The following is a 17846-nucleotide window of genomic DNA, read 5'->3' on the forward strand; positions in this document are numbered from 1 at the left end:
AAGAAAGTCTCAAAGAAAAGAGAAAAAAAAAAAAAAAAAGAGAGAGAAAGAGAGAAAGAAAGTCGAAGGCATATTGCATGTGTTAGATCCCTAACCATACACATTTATTCAATTACTTTTACCAATGCACCTTGTAATTCTAAATATTTAACCTCCCAATCGGTATCTTTCTCCTTTTATCATCTTCTTATGACCTTCTTCAATCCTATCTCTTCCCCGTGCATGCTCTCTGCTCCTTCTTGTCTTCTTTATTAAATATGGTTGGTTCCCTTGTTTGAATTTTTTTTTTCTGCCAGAAAAACTAATTATTTAACCATTTCGAGCCAAGAAAATTAGTTTAATTGGTAAAGAATAAGATGGGAGTTTTTGTTTTCCCTCATCAATTACGATTCAAATAATATTTTGGAATGTACCAAATTAATATGAGAAAATGCATTACTTTCAAAAAGATCAGTTTCAGTTTATGCACATGATCTCAGTGGGGTGGTATATTCACGCCTACGCTTGTAATTCTGCATTTCTTTTGAACTTTATCTCCCCATTTTTTATCAAAATAATAATAATAACGACTAAGCGTTCTGTGATTACTGTGTGCTGCTAACAAAGATAGTAATGGGGCAGAGATTCTCCATCCATGGAAAGAATAATGCGTTTTATGAAATCTCTATTTTCTTTTTTGGAAATTTTATTTATACAATGATTATGTAAATTTTCTTAGTATGTATTATAATATTTAGAATTACAGAGCAATTATTAGTACCATAAAATTATATAAAATGGCAAACATAGTTGTTTATAAGAATGAGATCCTCACGGGCCAGGGATGGGATATGGCTCCCTACCGTATTGCCACTGCTAGGAGTTTCTCCCTCCCAAAATATAACAAGCCGTTTTTACATGGAAGTTATAAAAACAATCAATTCTTTTAAATTATAACAAAATCAAAAGTAATTTGACCAAATTATCCCTTATTTCAAATAAAGAGTTATGTGTGAATATTGTACTTAATATAAATAAAAATAATATAGAAAAAACATAATTTATTACTCTTTAAAATATGCAAAACTGACTTATATTTTTTGGGACATATGGTTATTAATCATATAAAGAGAAGCGGTTTCTTGAAAATAAATAACTAAAATTAAGGGGTTTTTAATCACAAGATATTCATGGCATCTTTTCTTTATTTTTCTGTACATATGAATAAGTTATTTTCATGATTCAGATTCATAATTTCTACATATATACAGAGAGAGAGAGAGAAGAGGGAATAGTGTTTGATTAGCGCATTATGAATTAAAAAAGAGAATTAAGGAAGTGAAAAGCACGTATAAACTGAAGGCAAGGCAAGGCAAGGCAAGGCAAGGCAAGCAAGCAGTGTGCTGGTCCCCTAGCTTTGGGAAAAGAAAAGAAAAAAAAAAAAAAAAAGAAAAAGGAAGCGACCAATGACAGATCAACAAAACAACAACCTCATTAACATTATATAAAGATTAAAGATATAATCCGAAGCTAAAAGCAAGTTAAAGTAAATATGCTTTTAAATTATATATTAATTAACCAAAATATATAATAATGACACAGAGAATCATTTGACAAATGCACAGACCAATCACTTCCTTGCGTGCTTGGCGGGGACGTCATTTGCCTTTCTTACATTCCGTATTGAGTATTATGATTGTCATCGGATTTCATACTTGCGTAAAGTTACCTTAACCACTAACTCACTTTCTCCTTCTTCTTCTTTCCTTAATTCCCTTCACCATAATTAAACTCATTCATTCTTTACCCAATACAAATATCAATCTTACACTCTTTTTATTTTTAAATTCGTAACAGTTTCTCGCATTAAGTCTCTCTTTAAGAAATTGAATCTTAATTCTAATCGGTTTTTGATTTTTTTCCGATTATTTTAATACCCTTTTGTGAGTAAGAGATTAATTCATTTCAGAATTCATAATTACTTTTTTCTATAAAATTTTTTTTACAAAAGCTTTCAAACATCATCGGATCGAATTCATATACAGTTATTAAGGTTTATTTATTTATTAATTAATGATCTATAATAGGCTTATCTAGGGTGAGCAAATAATTGATTTGGTGTAAAACTAAATGGAATCAAAATTTAGAAGGACAGTTCGAACATTCAAGATCAAAACTGAACTGAATTGAAATTATTATGATACCCAAAATAAATCTAATTGAACCAAATCAATTCGATTTGTTTTTTTTTTTTTTAACAAAACCGTCTTGATTTTAAATCTAATTGATTGGAATTTATAAAATTGCGTCAAATTAATCATCTTCGGAAAGTAAATTGAAAACTAAATTGTTATGAGCAAGCAAATCGAACTGAACTGAATATTGTGATTCATTTCAATTAGTGGTTTTGGTTAGCCCTACTTAATCCAGCCAAGCATGAAGTGATTATAGTTGTACTTGTAATACAATATTGATGGTACAAATAAAAAGAAATAAAGTATCTAATTGTAAAACATTTCCCATTAGGGAAGTGGGCATTAGGAACTTTCCCTTTTAGGAGTGGAAGATGAGTGGAAGAGAGTGCTTACAAATTTTGATTCCCTTGAAATAACAAATCAATTAACAATCAAAGCATATTCCACTTGCATCACTAATTATGATAAGCATGCACATTCCCTTTTTTTCAACACACACAAAAAAAAAAAAAAAAAAAAAAAAGGTAATCAACCATAATATGATAATTAAAGATAATGTGGTGTGTCAATCTCTCTCTAGCATGTTCTGAATCTGATCCCTATCTTCTCTACCACTTTCGGCAAGCATGAAGATATATACATATTATTAAATTAAACGTGGATGTTTGTTAGGACAACACGTGGCAATGTGGGGTTAGCTAACTCATTTTGTACACTTGGTGGTTGAAATACCAACAGTGAGTAAGTAAGTCTGTTGTTGTCTTAGCAACTAAATTTCAGATACATATATATATTTATGTGGTCCAATATTGCTTGTGTGGCTAGGGTTCATGAATTCTTGCCAATTAGGTTACCTTTTCTTTTCTTTGTATTCCCCTTTTTTTTGAGGATTGGAGAGTTTTTAATCCCATATCCATAAAGAGAGATATTGGTGGAGTTTGAAATCTTTTTATCCTATAAATTATTAGTTAAATAATAAATTATCATAATGTTCGAGTCAGCTTTATTTTAGATATTAAGCTGATAATTTATTAATTGAGCTGGTAAACGACTTCAATTTTTGTATGGACTGGATCTAAGTTTAATCTATAAAAAAAAAAAAAAAAAATGGAGGAAAGTGGTGAAGGAGGAGGGTGTGGAGTGGAGGACCATGTCATATTCTAAAAGAAGCATGTGAAGGGGGGAAGAGGGCCATGTGCTTAATCACATGCATGCAATTGGCTAAGTGTGTGTGTGTATCGCAGGCGCAGCATCCCACCAGATATCCAACAAAACTGCTCTTCGCCTCCATAAATACTTTCCCAGCTGCTTCTGCCTGCTGCTTCGAAAAAGCTGCTTTTTTTATTTTTTATTTTTAGGATTTATTTATAACGAAGGCGTGGACTGTTTTTGGAGCCATGTGTTCCTTTCCTCTCTCTCTGTTTGCAGACATTCAAACATTTTCTTATTTATTTGTTTCTTTAATCAAATCTAGCTCTGCACCCTACCAAGCATATGCTGTGCATGCCTTATCTCTCATATTATGTAATATTTGTTTTTAATTAATTTATTGGATGAATAATGGTACATATATTATTATAATATAAGAACTACCCGTTGGATATATAGTATTAACCAAAAAAAAAAAAAAATTGAAATATAAAAATAAATACAATAATAATTTAAGGATAACGATATTGTCTGAACATAAAATGTTAATGTATGTAGAATTATTGAAATTGATAAAATAAACTTCTGTTCTTCCTTTTTTGTGGTTACACTATTTATTAGTAATAATTTAGTATTCAACGACAATTCAATTTATTGTTGATATATATAATTATCATATTGCATGTCAATAATAATCAACGGTACTCTTTCCAATACGTGGTTGTGTATTGGCCAAGGGTTTTCATGTGATAATGGAAGAAGATGATCAGAACAGAAACATTGGAAACCCACTGTTTTCTTCTCGTGATTTTAATATATTATTAATTTAGATATGTTAATACATATGTATTAATAAACATTTAATATCATAATATTCTAAAAGCTACTTTTTAATGTTCATTATTTTTTTTTACATTAGTATATTATTAGTTCATTTAATATTCAATTGATTTATATTAAAAGTAAAACATATAATTAAATTTAATAAACATTCATATTTTACTAAATGATATGTTATTTTATAATATTTTAAAATTAGTTTAATATATTATATATATAGAAAATGCCTCCACTCTCTAGGGTATTCTCAAATCCACGGAATTGAGTTGGATTTCCAATTCTAATTTGATTATGCATTGCATGCCAAATAACAGAACGGGGCCCAATTCAAATTCTAATTAACAACTATAGCTATTTGGGTCCAGTTGACAGAGCCCAGAATTTTGTCATAGCCCATGAAGCCCATGAAGGCAAAAGGCTAGAGGTGTTTTAGAAACAGAATGAATGAGTTCATACTGAAGATCAAAGTTTTAGGCTTAATATGAAATTTTGATTTTAGATCAACTCTAGTACATATAATTAAGAGTTTGTGCAACTAATTTAAATTCTTAAATACTCAAATTTTAAATTATATTTTCTTGGTGTTATAAAATATTTAAATAGGAAATTTTATTGTTAATCGTTGTATTAATAATTAATAGTACTGAGTATATTACTTAATTTTTATATTAGTCATGTATCTGTATATATGTGAATTTAATAATTTTATTATTATTTATCATCTAAAAAATTATTAATCTTATTAATTATTAAAAATGAGAAAATATTAATGATATTATTAATTCTACATAATTATTGAATAAATTAAGAACTTTAAAAGAATACTTTTGTTAATTATTTAAAAAAATTTTAAAAATATATCATTATTAATAATATCAATGATAGTATTAATTTGAACTCCATCAATATTTTAATTAAAAGATAATTAAATTAAAAAAATAAAAAATTGAAAAAAACATGATAAATTATAAAATAATAATAATAATAATAATAATAGCTCAATAACTTTAATTGAAACGCAGTTTTATGTAAATTGTAACAACAAAACGACAAGGTAGACAAAAAAACTAACACACGCAAAACAAGAAGGCAAAATGGAGAATCAAAAGGTGGTGATTTGATCAAAATCTCTTGGGATTTGTTTGTTGTACCTCTTTTGCTTCCTCACTGTATTACGCTCTCTTCCTATCTACAGACAGTGTTCTGCACCTTAAACTCCTCCAAAGATTAAAAAAAGAAAATATTCTAGAAGTTTTGGGGAAACCCTAACCTTAAATTTGGTACATACTCAGCTTCGTCAAGTTCTTGAATTAACATTTGCTTTCAGGTGCTCTATGATCTTTTATGTCCATTTCTCTTCAACTTCTTCTTTCTTTTTTTTATTTTATTTTATTTTTGTCTAATATCTCTTTTGCATTTCTTGACTTCATGCCTCAAGCTTGTTACTTTCCAATATATTTGTTGATAATTGGATTTTTATTTTCTACTATCAGATCCATTATTACTTTTTTCTTGTTTGTTCACACTACAGTGTCTTGTTTCTTGACATTATGTCTCAGCCTCACCTCTTCTTTGCTTTCCACTTAAACATTTATTGATTATAATGCTCTTTCATTGTTACTATGTCACTGAGGTTGATTTTCATTCCACCAACACTATATGTCAAGTTTGGGAAAATATATGAACCTTACTTTTATTTTAATAAATCTAGTGTAAGGAAACAATTCGATTATTCTTGAATAACAAAATCTAGATGACTTTTAGAGCCTTTGGATGTACATAATTTTTTATTGTGGATAAGTTGAGTTTTTCTGTCGATAAAATATGTTGCTATTGTAGTTACCAATTGTCTATTGTTTGTCTATTGTTTGCAGTCATGGCTGGTTTAGCACCAGAAGGATCCCAATATGATGCTCGACAATATGATGCTATAATGAATGACTTGTAAGTTTCTTTTTTCTTATGTGATTGTAATTCATTTATGGATGTGTTTTTTTAGTTCTCTATTCTAGGAGGTATTATTTTATTCGTCTTCCTAGTCTTCGATACAAGAAAAGGAATTTTCCACATCCCTTGTTGTACAATTTATTATCTCTATGAATGTGCTTTCCATGCTTCCCTGCTGGTGTCAATACTCTATTGTAATGTTTGATAACCTGTTGGAAACAGGCTTGGAGCTAATGGGGAAGACTTTTTTACATCATATGATGAGGTTTATGACAGTTTTGATGCTATGGGTTTAAAGGAGAATCTTCTGAGGGGTATTTATGCGTATGGTAAGCTGCATCAAACTTAAATCACTGAGTTCATATTGCTTGATGATGCACGGCCAGCAATTTGCTGATTATGTGATTTAGATATGGGCAGGCCAGTTGAATTGGCCTGTGTCTGTCAGATGAATTTAAAATATTAAATCTATGAACAAAGATATTCTTTCAGTCCTTTTCAGCTGCCCTTGGAAGTCTGCTAAGCACATTTAGGCCAGTCAAATTGGTAGTTTCTGTTGTTATCTGGGAACTGAGCATTTACTTCTCAAATAAACTACTCTTTCATCCTTGCATAAGAACAATTTTTTTTTTTTTTTTTTTTTTTTTTTTTTTTTTTTTTTTTGTGTGTGTGTGTGTGTGAGTGTGTGTGTGTGCGCGCGGGCGCATGTTATGAACCTAGTCTATACAATAGTAAATTTTAGGTCTGATGGTAGGATTCAATTTTTTTTTTTCTGTTTTTTGGAGGTTTTGAGAAGCCCTCTGCAATCCATCAAAGAGGTATTGTTCCATTCTGCAAGGGGCTTGATGTGATCCAACAAGCACAGTCTGGAACTGGGAAAACAGCTATTTTTTTGCTCTGGAATTTTGCAGCAGCTTGATTATGACTTGGTGGATTGCCAGGCATTGGTTCTGGCACCTACTCGAGAACTAGCGCAACAGATTGAGAAAGTTATGCGAGCACTGGGTGATTATCTGGGTGTCAACGTTCATGCTTGTGTGGGTGGGACCAGTGTTCGTGAAGATCAGCGCATTCTCTCAGCTGGGGTGCATGTTGTGGTTGGTACACCTGGTCGTGTATTTGACATCTGAGGAGGCCGTCACTTCGTCCTGATTACATCAAGATGTTTGTGCTGGATGAAGCAGATGAAATGCTCTCACGCGGTTTCAAGGATCAGGTTATCGGTTTGATTTTAATATTAGTGCATTTTCTTAAGTTCTTGCTTCCATTGTTTTCTTGAAGCTTTGAGCTATTACCTTGAGGCTGTATGTTCTCTGTCTGGATATGCACATTAGGTTCCTACTTGTCTTACTCTGTAGTGAAAACAAGCCGTTAATTATCCATGGTTAAATTTGTGTAGATTTGGAAGTATATTGTTGTTTTGTTCTTTTCCCCCTATGTGTATTATTCTGTTGGCCTTTCAAGGTCTATGATGCACTTGCTGTTAATTTGTTTCTGTTCTAAAATTGTAGCTTTTTTTTTTTTTTTTTTTCAGATGTATGATATTTTTCAGTTGCTCCCATCAAAGATTCAGGTTGGGGTTTTCTCTGCCACCATGCCACCTGAGGCCCTTGAGATCACAAGAAAGTTCATGAATAAATCAGTGAGGATTCTAGTGAAACGCGATAAGCTCACTCTCGAAGGTATCAAGCAATTCCATGTCAATGTTGAAAAGGAGGAATGGAAGCTTGAGACACTTTGTGATTTGTATGAGACCTTAGCAATCACACAAAGTGTTATTTTTGTGAATACCAGGCGTAATGGCTCACAGATAAGCTGCGTGGTCGTGATCACAGTCTCCGCCACCCATGGAGACATGGATCAGAACACAAGGGACATTATTATGAGAGATTTCCGTTCTGGTTCCTCACGGGTGCTCATTACTACTGACCTTTTGGCCCGTGGTATTGATGTCCAGCAAGTCTCACTTGTGATCAATTATGATCTTCCAACACAACCAGAGAACTACCGTCATCGAATTGGTCGAAGTGGACGATTCGGGAGGAAGGGTGTTGCTATCAATTTTGTCACCAGGGATGAGAGAGAATGCTTTATGATATCCAAAAATTTTATAATGTAGTAATCGAGGAGCTAACATCAAATGTTGCTGAACTTCTTTGAAGCAATTTTGGTTCAGTGAGGTAAATTGTTTGGTAATGGTTGTGTTGTTCTTTGTTGTAGGTTAGGGGCCTTTATTTAGTCCAAATTGGCTGAAAAATTTTCTTATTTGAGTTTATTTCAACCTGACGTTGATATGGCCTGTACCTGTTGGAAGTAACTGTATTCAGTTGCCAAAATGACATGGTTAGGTAGAACTCTTCATCCTTATATTTAAAAAAAAAATCAAAAAGAACACTCTGTCGTTGGGAAGACAGGTTTAAATAGTCATTAACATAACAATTTATTTTATCACGTGATTATTAGTTTATCAAGTCCATTGAAAAATAAAAATATTTATCAGCAAATGATTTTTCAAACACCGTTTCTTTTAGTCAAATTGTATTCTTTTATTTAATATGTTGCTTTCAAACTATGGATTCTCATTTTAGTTTTCTTCAATATTATCAATTAAGAAAAGTAATTAGATCTGATTAAAACTTACATTAGGAATAATTTGGTATAAAGCGAACAAATCTCATCCCCATCAACCAAAAATTCCAAGTTTCCAATTCTCGAGAACATGGAAGAAAGGAAACCTGGAGAAATGGCAAATTGGAAATGCAGTAACTTGAACTTGGAAAAGTGAAATATAGAGCTGTCATCGACAATACTAATACTTGTCTGGTTCTGTTTCCTTCTGACCAGTCAAAATTCAGGGATACGAGAAGCTGTTGAAACCAGTTAATAATAATTGCCGTAGACAAAATGATTCCCTCTTAAACACGCCATCTACATTCAGTCAAACATTTCTTTTCAGGAATTTTTATCAAATTAGAGTTTTTAATAAATAAAAAAATATATTTTTTATTAAATATTTAATGAAAATAAATGAATAAATAAATAAAAATTTAAACTTGCTAATGGACCCACAATTCCATTGCTCATATTCTTTCCTCCTCTGTCAACCTCCATCAAACATAAACCAATTCCACCCTTGCATTCTTTCTCTCCTCTTTTCCTTTTTCTTCTCTCTCTCAATCTGCAAAATATCAAGAATCCATGGAGGACTATAACAGATCAAGATCATATTCTTATTCACATGGCGGTGGTAATAATATGCAGATAGAGAGTTACTATGGTCCACCAAGACCACCCACGACGACTTCTTATGATCTTAGGTCTTACAGTGCTTCCTATGCGCAGTCTCAGATCGCTAATAACAGTTACACTACCAATAGTTTCAATAACGGTAGAGATTTTAAGCTCAAGAAAGGCAAGAGCACTTCTGGGTCTTCTTCAAAGTCTTGGATTTTAAATGACCCTGAGTTTCAAAGGAAGAAGAGGGTTGCTAGCTACAAAATGTACAGTGCTGAAGGCAAAGTCAAAGGCTCTTTTAGGAGAAGCTTCAGGTGGCTTAAGGATAGGTATACCCAGGTGGTTTATGGATGGTGGTGAGATTTTGTGGGTAATTAATTTTACTCTTTTTTTCTATCTTTGTTGGTTATGTTCTGTGTTTGTATGTAAGGTCTTTCTGTGGCAAACAGGCAAATCAAAGTTTTGTCACAAGAAGTTTATAGATTGTTGTGTTATTTGAGACTAGTTAATTGGAGCTGTATAATTGATTGTTGTTTCTTTATGCTTTAAATTAATCAGTCAATTCCTTTACAATTGTTGATGATTATGCTGTGATGATATTTTGTTGAGGTTTTCTACATTTGATTATAGAATCCTTTACTCTTGGTTTGTAAATCTAATTGCTGCATAATTTGCAGTAGTAGTTTTTGTCACATTACTGAAGAAAATGGATTTGCTTTATTCTTTTCTCATCGTTAATTGTTGCGTCTAAAATATGTTTGAAGTTAAGCTATATATGATTAAGCTTGATTAACATTAAAAAAAAAAAAAAGAATTCTTGAAAGTTGTTAGTTTCCTAGCTCATTGATTAAGACATGCTTGCCTTAGGTAGTAATTCTTCGTGGTTAGAACTTAGAAATGGACAATCATCGTACTTTGCTATACCATAATGAACATCTTATATTGGAAGATTTTTATGGAATTGCTCTTGTTGAAATTTGAAAATGCTTCTTACTGAGGTCTAATTTTTGCTTTCCACTTTGTATGTCTAAAGGAGTGGAACAAAGTTCTTATTCTTCCCCCCCCCCCCCCCCCCCCCCCTCTGCACATTGGGTTTGCTTGCGATGTGACTGACTAAACAGTCCTGGTTCAACCGAAAAAACATAGCTGGTCCTTGCTACTGCTAGTGAGGCTTCTGTTCATATTCTAAAATGTGCATCTGTTACTCAAATACAGCATATATACTCATAAGAACTGCTGTTTTTACTTTTTCTTTCTCAATATATATACTCATGAAGCAGATGGTATTAGCATTGTAACGTATAATTTTAGTTCTCGACTCAAACTTGTTTTAGCAGAGGCAACATCATTAAAGTATTCAAGTATATCATCGGTCAACTTTCCCTAGCATTGAAGCCTGCAACTATCACTTTAAGCAGCCATGCCATGCATACAGGTTTTGTTGATCTTATATGTATAATACGCACATACATGAGCCTGTTATGATAAATCCAGGGGCGGAGGATCAAAATAGAGATTCTTTCAAGTGTCAGAAACCATAGAAATGGTGAATTTATCTTTTAGTTCTTGTTTAGTTATTTTCTTTCTATAATAGGGATAATGTTGCCAATCTTGGGGGACCATCAACCAGCAATCAGCAGCTCCATAAGCACTGGATTAGCTGAAAGTCACTAGCTCAATAACCTTTTCGCTTTGCTGGAAAGGCACAAGCGACAAAGTGTGTTCGTTTGGCATAGGTTTCTTGTCTAATGTTAGTAACTCGTATATAAGTAGTTTGTATAGATGAAATTTAAGTGGTGGAATTTAATTAAATATTCTGTGGACTGGTTATTTTTTTTTTTTATTTGATTGATAAAAAAAAGATTATATGATTAATTTCATCATGGTTTTAATTACAACATTTTGAAAGAAATAGATTCCATATCAAGTGTGAGATTTGTTAATTCCATCGTTTTATATCAATGGTACAATTTGAACCATGCAATTTTGTTTACAAATGTAATTCAAATCCGTATATTTTATTTTCTACCGAAACAAAGTTGCTCGCTATTTTATATCATATTGACAAGGCCTAACAATAAGATTATAATTTGCGACAATGAGAGAAGTAAGTTTGAAGATGAACAAAGGGATCTTTTGTTTCTTGGAAAGTTCTTTCAAACAAATTTTCTATTATATAAATAAAAAAAAATCATGATTTCGAATATCGAATTCCATGAATTTCTATTTTCCTTTGTATTTCATTTGAATTCCGTGTGTCAAATGTACGTAAAATTTTAATTATTTAAGATTATAAAATAAAATGAAGATACAATAATTTTTTTGTTATATATCTAAAAATGTCAATTTGGATTCATTAGCTTTTTAATAAATAGAAAGGAAGTGATTAAAAGAAAAGGGAAGAAAGGAATAGAAAAATGGAGTAGCCGAGTTAAGCAGCTCAGTTGACTCGATTCAAAACCGGAGCACCAAACATAAGAATCAGCCATTATATCCGATCAGCCAAATTTTCGTTGTAGCCCAAGTCAATTTCAACGTGTCTTCAATGCTTCCACTCGCTTTCGGCCTAAGCATCTAACTTCGCCATTGCAACAACAAAGCCCGACCGTATACTCAGCAAAAGGATTGTTAATTGAAATAGAAGTTCAACAGAACTAATGCCAAAATTATAAAATAAGGTAAAACAGCGGGTTGCGTAAGACCACAACTAAGGCACCTTAAATTTGGACACCACCGTCTAAAAATTGCGTAAAGGAGACATCTTTACCTCATTCTCGTTGTAATTTCCCAATTTTAGAGAGTGAGAGAATATGTGGGAATCGATCTGTTTAACGTTGGCGGCCGCCGCCGGTAATAATATCGGTAAGGTTCTTCAGAAGAAGGGCACCATCATTCTGCCTCCTCTTTCTTTCAAGTTCAAGGTTCGTACACTTTTTTTTTTCTTTTACCTGTTTGCTTCTTGTTGGTCCTTTTGTTTTTATCGTACATTCGAGCTGGCCATTGTGTATAAATTGTTTATACTTTTCAAGATTGTAGGATTGGATAGACAAAGATATGAAATTTCTGTAATTATGTTCTGTGCTTAGTTGATTGATTTGATTTTCCAATAGCGGTATCTGAAAAAAGGCATCTTACTTTCTTTTTTCTTTCAAGGTCTCATTTTGAAAGCGATTAATAATTGATCCTTTCAATTCTGAATCCATTGGCGAACTTGGAATCCTTTTTCTATTTTGCAGTCTCAGGATCTCATTATTATTTTGTTAGTAAATGTACCTTGGTGCTGGCGTTCTTGGTTCTTTCTATCATTTTGCAATATTGGTTTGTGGGTCTGTGGAAAATAACCTAATACTGGCTTATTAGAATGCTTGGAAACTGTGAATCTGAAGTTGGGGATGGCTGGTTCCACCTTTTAAGATCCCGTTTATATGCGATGTGCATAGCCTGATTATTATTTTCTTCAAATATTTTTGAGTTGTTTCAAATGTTAATTTAGTGCGCACTTCTTTTCAGGTGATTAGAGCGTATGCTGTCAATAAAGCTTGGATAATGGGTTTTCTTCTGGATATAAGTGGTGCCATGTTGATGTTGAGGGCATTATCTCAAGCCCCTGTAAGTGAATCCTTGGTGTTCATGGCTTCCAATAGATTGACATTCTTGATTACTTTACAAAATTGGGAAGAATCATATCAGCATTTCTGAATGATATCGCTTGAAGATTTTATTTTTTTTATGAATGAAGCTTAAATCTGCTCCTTGAGCATGGTTTGAAATTTGCTTGGTGCTCTTCCTCAATCAACCTGAGTCAAACATGGATTACTTAATTTGGTTCCTCAGCCTTTGAGGTCAAAATCTGAATGTGTGTTGAATTGATGCAATTTGTTTTGGTGACCTTGAACCTGTCTTCATCTCAGTAATCTTGACTGTGTTCTATCAGGTATCTGTCATCCAACCAGTTTCTGGCTGTGGTCTTGCCATTCTTTCTGTCTTTTCTCATTTTTATCTGAAAGAAGTCATGAATGTCATTGATTGGATTGGAATCACTCTGGCAGGTATTGGTACCATAGGTACGTAATCTCCTCATGGTTCTCTTGGTTAATTGCTATAAGTGGTATTCTCATAGGGCTTCTTCTACATCCTGATATAACAGTTATATTTCTAAGGTGAAAAACCACCTAATATTGTTGATTACTACTACTATTTTTATTTTTTTATTTTTTCGGCCATTGTCAGGAGTTGGTGCTGGAGGTGAGGAGCAAGAGGCTTCTTCCATTTCTGTTTTCCAGTTACCATGGCTGGCATTTATTGTTGCCATCTTGTTTGTAGGTACCTTACCCTGTACACCGTCTTATGTTAGTTGATGTGTTATTTGTATTAAAAATATTGCATAAGAGTGTATGAGTGTGGCAAGTCCCATTTGATTTCAGTCTTGCAAACATGTAAACTAAGGTTATGTTCGTCAAGCCGTAATTTAATATGTAATGTAACTAAATGTATTTCTAGTGTAATAGTTTACAATATAATGAATTTAATTACATTTTCGACCATGGCTTGCCAAACTTTTCCAAGGAGCATTTCTGTATTTTAAGAAATCCAAGTGACTAGAGGGAGTGGCACAGGAGGAATAACCCAAAAGCCTTATCCAAATTGATGACTGCATGTATTCTATTAGGATCAACAAATGACCTTTTAGAAATTGTGACTGATGGAGTTAGCCTATCAATCCAACCACTATGTGGAAGTTTGATTCTTTTCAATATAAATCTATGCAAAAATATTTCCTGTTTCTCTCTCCCCAAACCCCATTTCAATGGACAAGTGAGTTCTCTTTTACCATATGTTTGGGGTTGCTTCATATTTGTGCTTCTATATCTTAATTGTCTCATTCCATTCTTGATATGCCTGTATTTTATAGACCTCTCAATAGTTGAGGGTTTACATCAAAGAAAATAGCATAATGCTATAGTTACTTCATATGGTTGGATTTGTGCAATTGACTATGTTTGACTGGATTAGGTAGTTCTTAATGGATGGCTTCGTGTCTGCAAACACCAACGAAGAGAACAGGAGACGGTAACTGCCATTCAGTCATCTTGATACTTTGCACAATTACATGTTTTTGTATCTTCAATTTTCCCTGTCCCGTCAATAAGAATGTCTGTGATGCAGATGGAGTATGAAGTTGTTGAAGAGATTATATATGGGTTGGAATCTGGCATTTTGTTTGGGTAATATTCCTGTTATACTAATTGTACACATATTTTTCTTGCTTTTTTGGAGTGGACTCAACTATTATATAGTTCTATGCTACCAGTGGGGTGGGGGGGTGTATATATATAGAAATATCTCTTATTGCTAGTCATTTTCATTTTAATTTGCTACTTTAATCTAAACAGAATGAATACATCTGGCACAATAATCATTCAACATTTTTTTTCATCCAGAGAAACTATTTTCTGATGATTTATATTGATATTTTTATTCATATAATAAAATCCAAATTCAACAAATAGTGAAATTAAATATGGATCCTGAAGTCAAAAGAAGTATGAACTTATTCTCTTGCATTTTTAGGATGATTGATCACAAGGGCATAATATGTATTACATACATTCAAAGCAGTTGCCCACAAGATCATTTGAAGATTTATTTTTAGTATTCCTTTTTAAATGCATAATATTTGGAATTTATTGAAGAATTAACTGAATCTCGTGATCTAAGTTTAAGATCTTTAATGTAAATAACCAATCCAATTGCAGGATGGCCTCAGTGATATCAAAAATGGGATTTGTTTTCTTGGAGCAAGGCTTCTCAAGGATGGTGATTCCTGTATGCATCTCAATCAGCATATGCTGCAGCGCAACAGGATTTTATTACCAGGTGTTTTGATCCCTTGACTGGATTAGGATGTTGATGTTGCTTATAATATGTTGACACGTTGAACGTTTCTGTGGTTATATTGAATTCCCTGTTTTCTCTTGCCCTCACCACAGAAAAAGAATGGGACAGTAAGGGAAAGAGGTTACTTTTTCTGTCCGAAATTTTCTTCCAAATGAGCACACTTCAAAACACATGAATCCATGTTTCTCGATGTTGTTTATATGGAGCTGTATCTGCTGTGCTTAGGATTTGAGGTTGTGTTGGGTGTATAGAGAATTAGGAAGTTGTCAGATCTAATAATTATGCCTTCCCCATATGAACAGACTCGTGGTCTAAAGCATGGACGGGCAATTGTGGTGTCTACATGTGCTGCTGTTGCATCAATAGTGACTGGCGTACTTGCTGGAATGCTTGCTTTGGGAGAACAATTGCCTTCAGCACCAGCTGCTCGACTTTCACTTTTGCTGGGATGGTAACTCCACTGCTCTGCTGTTATAGAATAAACTATCTTAAATCTTTGGTTGGTGTCCAGAGTCATGGGTTCTAAATGCAAAGTCTGTATTCGACTCAACCAAGCCTCAATGTCAAGCGTGTTACATATACCATAGCAATTGTCAAAAGAACCTCATTCAAAAGACTGCATGCCTTTTTCTAAAGAAAAAAAAAATGAAGAAGAAAATTTTACATAGATGGTTTTGGATCTCTGTTTTGAAGGCCGGCCTTAGTGATTTTGTGATCAGTTTTTCAGCATAAACTTAGTGAAAACTGCTTGTTCTAAATCTTGTGATCAGAGTAGTTTATCTTCACCCCTTTGTAGGATCGGTTAACCATAGGTCCTGCATATAAAACTGAGGTGCTTAAAAAAATATATTAATTGGATACTAGAGCCAAGCTCAGTAGAGATGATTTGCTACATGTTTATTTACTGGAAATTTCTTGTTGCAGGGTACTTATCATAGTAGGTGTTATCTTACTTGTGAGTTCAACAAGGCTATTGCGACACCTTCCAAGACCATTGCGACGCTTCATGCGGAGCAGTGTAGATCGGAATTTCAATCTAAGTCGATCAGGGTCCCTCCGGGCTAAGGATTCAAACCCAAGTGCTGTTATCCAGGCAGCAACATTGCATCATTTGATTTCAAGTACATCCAAGGAGAAGGCATGAAATAGGAAAAGTTGCCTGGTTTTCCCCAATGCTTAGAAATACAAGCTTTTACTTTGGTTAGCGTCCTTGCTTGACCCTACAATAGGGTTAGTCTTGTTGAGGCTTGGGTGTACAGTTCCTTGGGAGGGCATGGGATTTTGGAGACCATTCTCTTTTGAGATTTATTTTCTTTCTACATCATTGAATTCTAAAGTTTGAATTGTTGCCTCATCTCCATATCTAACCCATTTGCTACTTTATGATGTGGGTAATATACTTGGTAGGTTAGCAATTTCTCAGCAGAACCAAAGTCAGTGATTTTTTTTTTTTCTACAGTAAGTAATATACTACAGTCTATGTTCTACATGCTTCATCAATCAGCATTGAATCTCATTTTTCACCCACAAAATTCTGTGGCTAATTAATAGATTTTTAGCTTTGAACAGCAAAAAAGTTTACATTTCTGTGCCCATTCCTGTTCAAAAAAGCAGTCAACCTTTTACTTTGTTCAGTCCTTTAATGTTATCCACTTACTGTTCATGCCTTGTTGTTTGGACCAAGTTAAGCAGCCAGCAAAAATTCAGGTTCACTGTCTTAACAATGAGTGACTTTAATTCCCAACATTGATGGTGGTTGTGATTCTCTAAAATGAGGGAATTACAAAATTCAATTAAATAAATTAACATTTAAATAATTAAAAAATATATTATTTGATCATTATAGCTAGACTTGGCCACGGTTCCGGAACCGGCGGTTCCGGTTCCAGAAAAGCTGGAATCGGAACCGAATCGAAATGGTTCGGTTCCGGTTCCGATCTGATTACAAAACCGACAATTCCGATTGGTTTTCCGGCAAATCGCATAATTTTAAATTTTAAATTTTGAATACCGGTTAAAAAAAAAATTATGTGAACATAAAAAATTAAAAAATACAGTTAAAAAATTTTAAAATATGAAGACCGGTTAAAAAAAATTATTTGAACATAAAAAATTAAAAAATAAACCTAAAAAATTTTAAATTTTGAAGATCGGTTTAAAAAAAAATTATTTGAACATAAAAAATTAAAAAATACACCTAAAAAATTAAAAACTACTTCAATTAAATTTATTTTTTTAAAGACTTGAATTGTTGAGTGTTGAACATAATGATTTTTTTTAAAAAAATTTTGAACTGAATTTTTTTTTTTTAAGTTTGAACATAATTTAAAAAAAAAAAGATGGGCTTGAATTTAATTTTTTTTTTGTTTAAAAAAAAATTAAGTTGCCTACGTATCCTCTTGGGGTTTAGAGGAATCAAAGCCCACGTAGTTCTTACTTACCTTATATCAATTTCACCCCTTTTACCTTAATCGCTATTTGCACCACCGGTTGATGTTCTCGTTGAGGACCCATCGTATAAATCAAATAAATCTTCATTTTCTTTTGGATTTTCTTGGGCTCTTAGTTCGGCTTTGGTCCAATCATCCACGCACGCTTGTGCTT

At 32.9% G+C, this 17846-nt stretch overlaps 2 protein-coding genes and 1 pseudogene across 3 annotated transcripts; all 3 read left to right on the plus strand.

Moving 5' to 3' along the window:
* Positions 1 to 5255: 5255 nt before the first annotated feature.
* LOC105638121 (eukaryotic initiation factor 4A-8-like) lies at positions 5256 to 8535 on the plus strand (annotated as a pseudogene). The gene is made up of 5 exons (XR_016322161.1): positions 5256 to 5490; positions 6038 to 6107; positions 6333 to 6439; positions 6896 to 7326; positions 7645 to 8535. The product of XR_016322161.1 is annotated as a eukaryotic initiation factor 4A-8-like (transcript).
* A 663-nt stretch (positions 8536 to 9198) lies between these two features.
* Positions 9199 to 9917, plus strand: LOC149494022 (ABC family ABC transporter, putative (DUF3511)). Its single transcript, XM_089725096.1, has one exon. It carries the CDS (start codon positions 9309 to 9311, stop codon positions 9702 to 9704), a length of 396 nt encoding a protein of 131 aa, XP_089581222.1. The 5' UTR covers positions 9199 to 9308; the 3' UTR covers positions 9705 to 9917.
* Positions 9918 to 11729: 1812 nt separating this feature from the next.
* LOC149494023 (magnesium transporter, putative (DUF803)) lies at positions 11730 to 16774 on the plus strand. The gene is made up of 9 exons (XM_089725221.1): positions 11730 to 12265; positions 12855 to 12953; positions 13279 to 13408; positions 13575 to 13663; positions 14358 to 14414; positions 14511 to 14569; positions 15101 to 15221; positions 15545 to 15693; positions 16167 to 16774. Exons 1-9 carry the CDS (start codon positions 12155 to 12157, stop codon positions 16384 to 16386), a joined length of 1035 nt encoding a protein of 344 aa, XP_089581347.1. The 5' UTR covers positions 11730 to 12154; the 3' UTR covers positions 16387 to 16774.
* Positions 16775 to 17846: the final 1072 nt, after the last annotated feature.

The sequence above is a fragment of the Jatropha curcas genome, chromosome 8 (genome assembly GCF_041381405.1).
Source record: "Jatropha curcas cultivar XTBG-Jc1 chromosome 8, XTBG_Jcur_1.0, whole genome shotgun sequence".
NCBI classification, from domain to species: Eukaryota; Viridiplantae; Streptophyta; class Magnoliopsida; order Malpighiales; family Euphorbiaceae; genus Jatropha; species Jatropha curcas.

Excerpts from the sequence above, each read along its gene's own strand:
- LOC149494022 (XM_089725096.1), top strand. The coding sequence starts at position 9,309 with ATGGAGGACTATAACAGATCAAGATCATATTCTTATTCACATGGCGGT.
- LOC149494023 (XM_089725221.1), top strand. The coding sequence starts at position 12,155 with ATGTGGGAATCGATCTGTTTAACGTTGGCGGCCGCCGCCGGTAATAAT. Across the intron at positions 12,954-13,278 it reads GGGCATTATCTCAAGCCCCT|GTATCTGTCATCCAACCAGT; the intron begins GTAAGTGAATCC and ends GTGTTCTATCAG. Across the intron at positions 14,415-14,510 it reads AACGAAGAGAACAGGAGACG|ATGGAGTATGAAGTTGTTGA; the intron begins GTAACTGCCATT and ends TCTGTGATGCAG.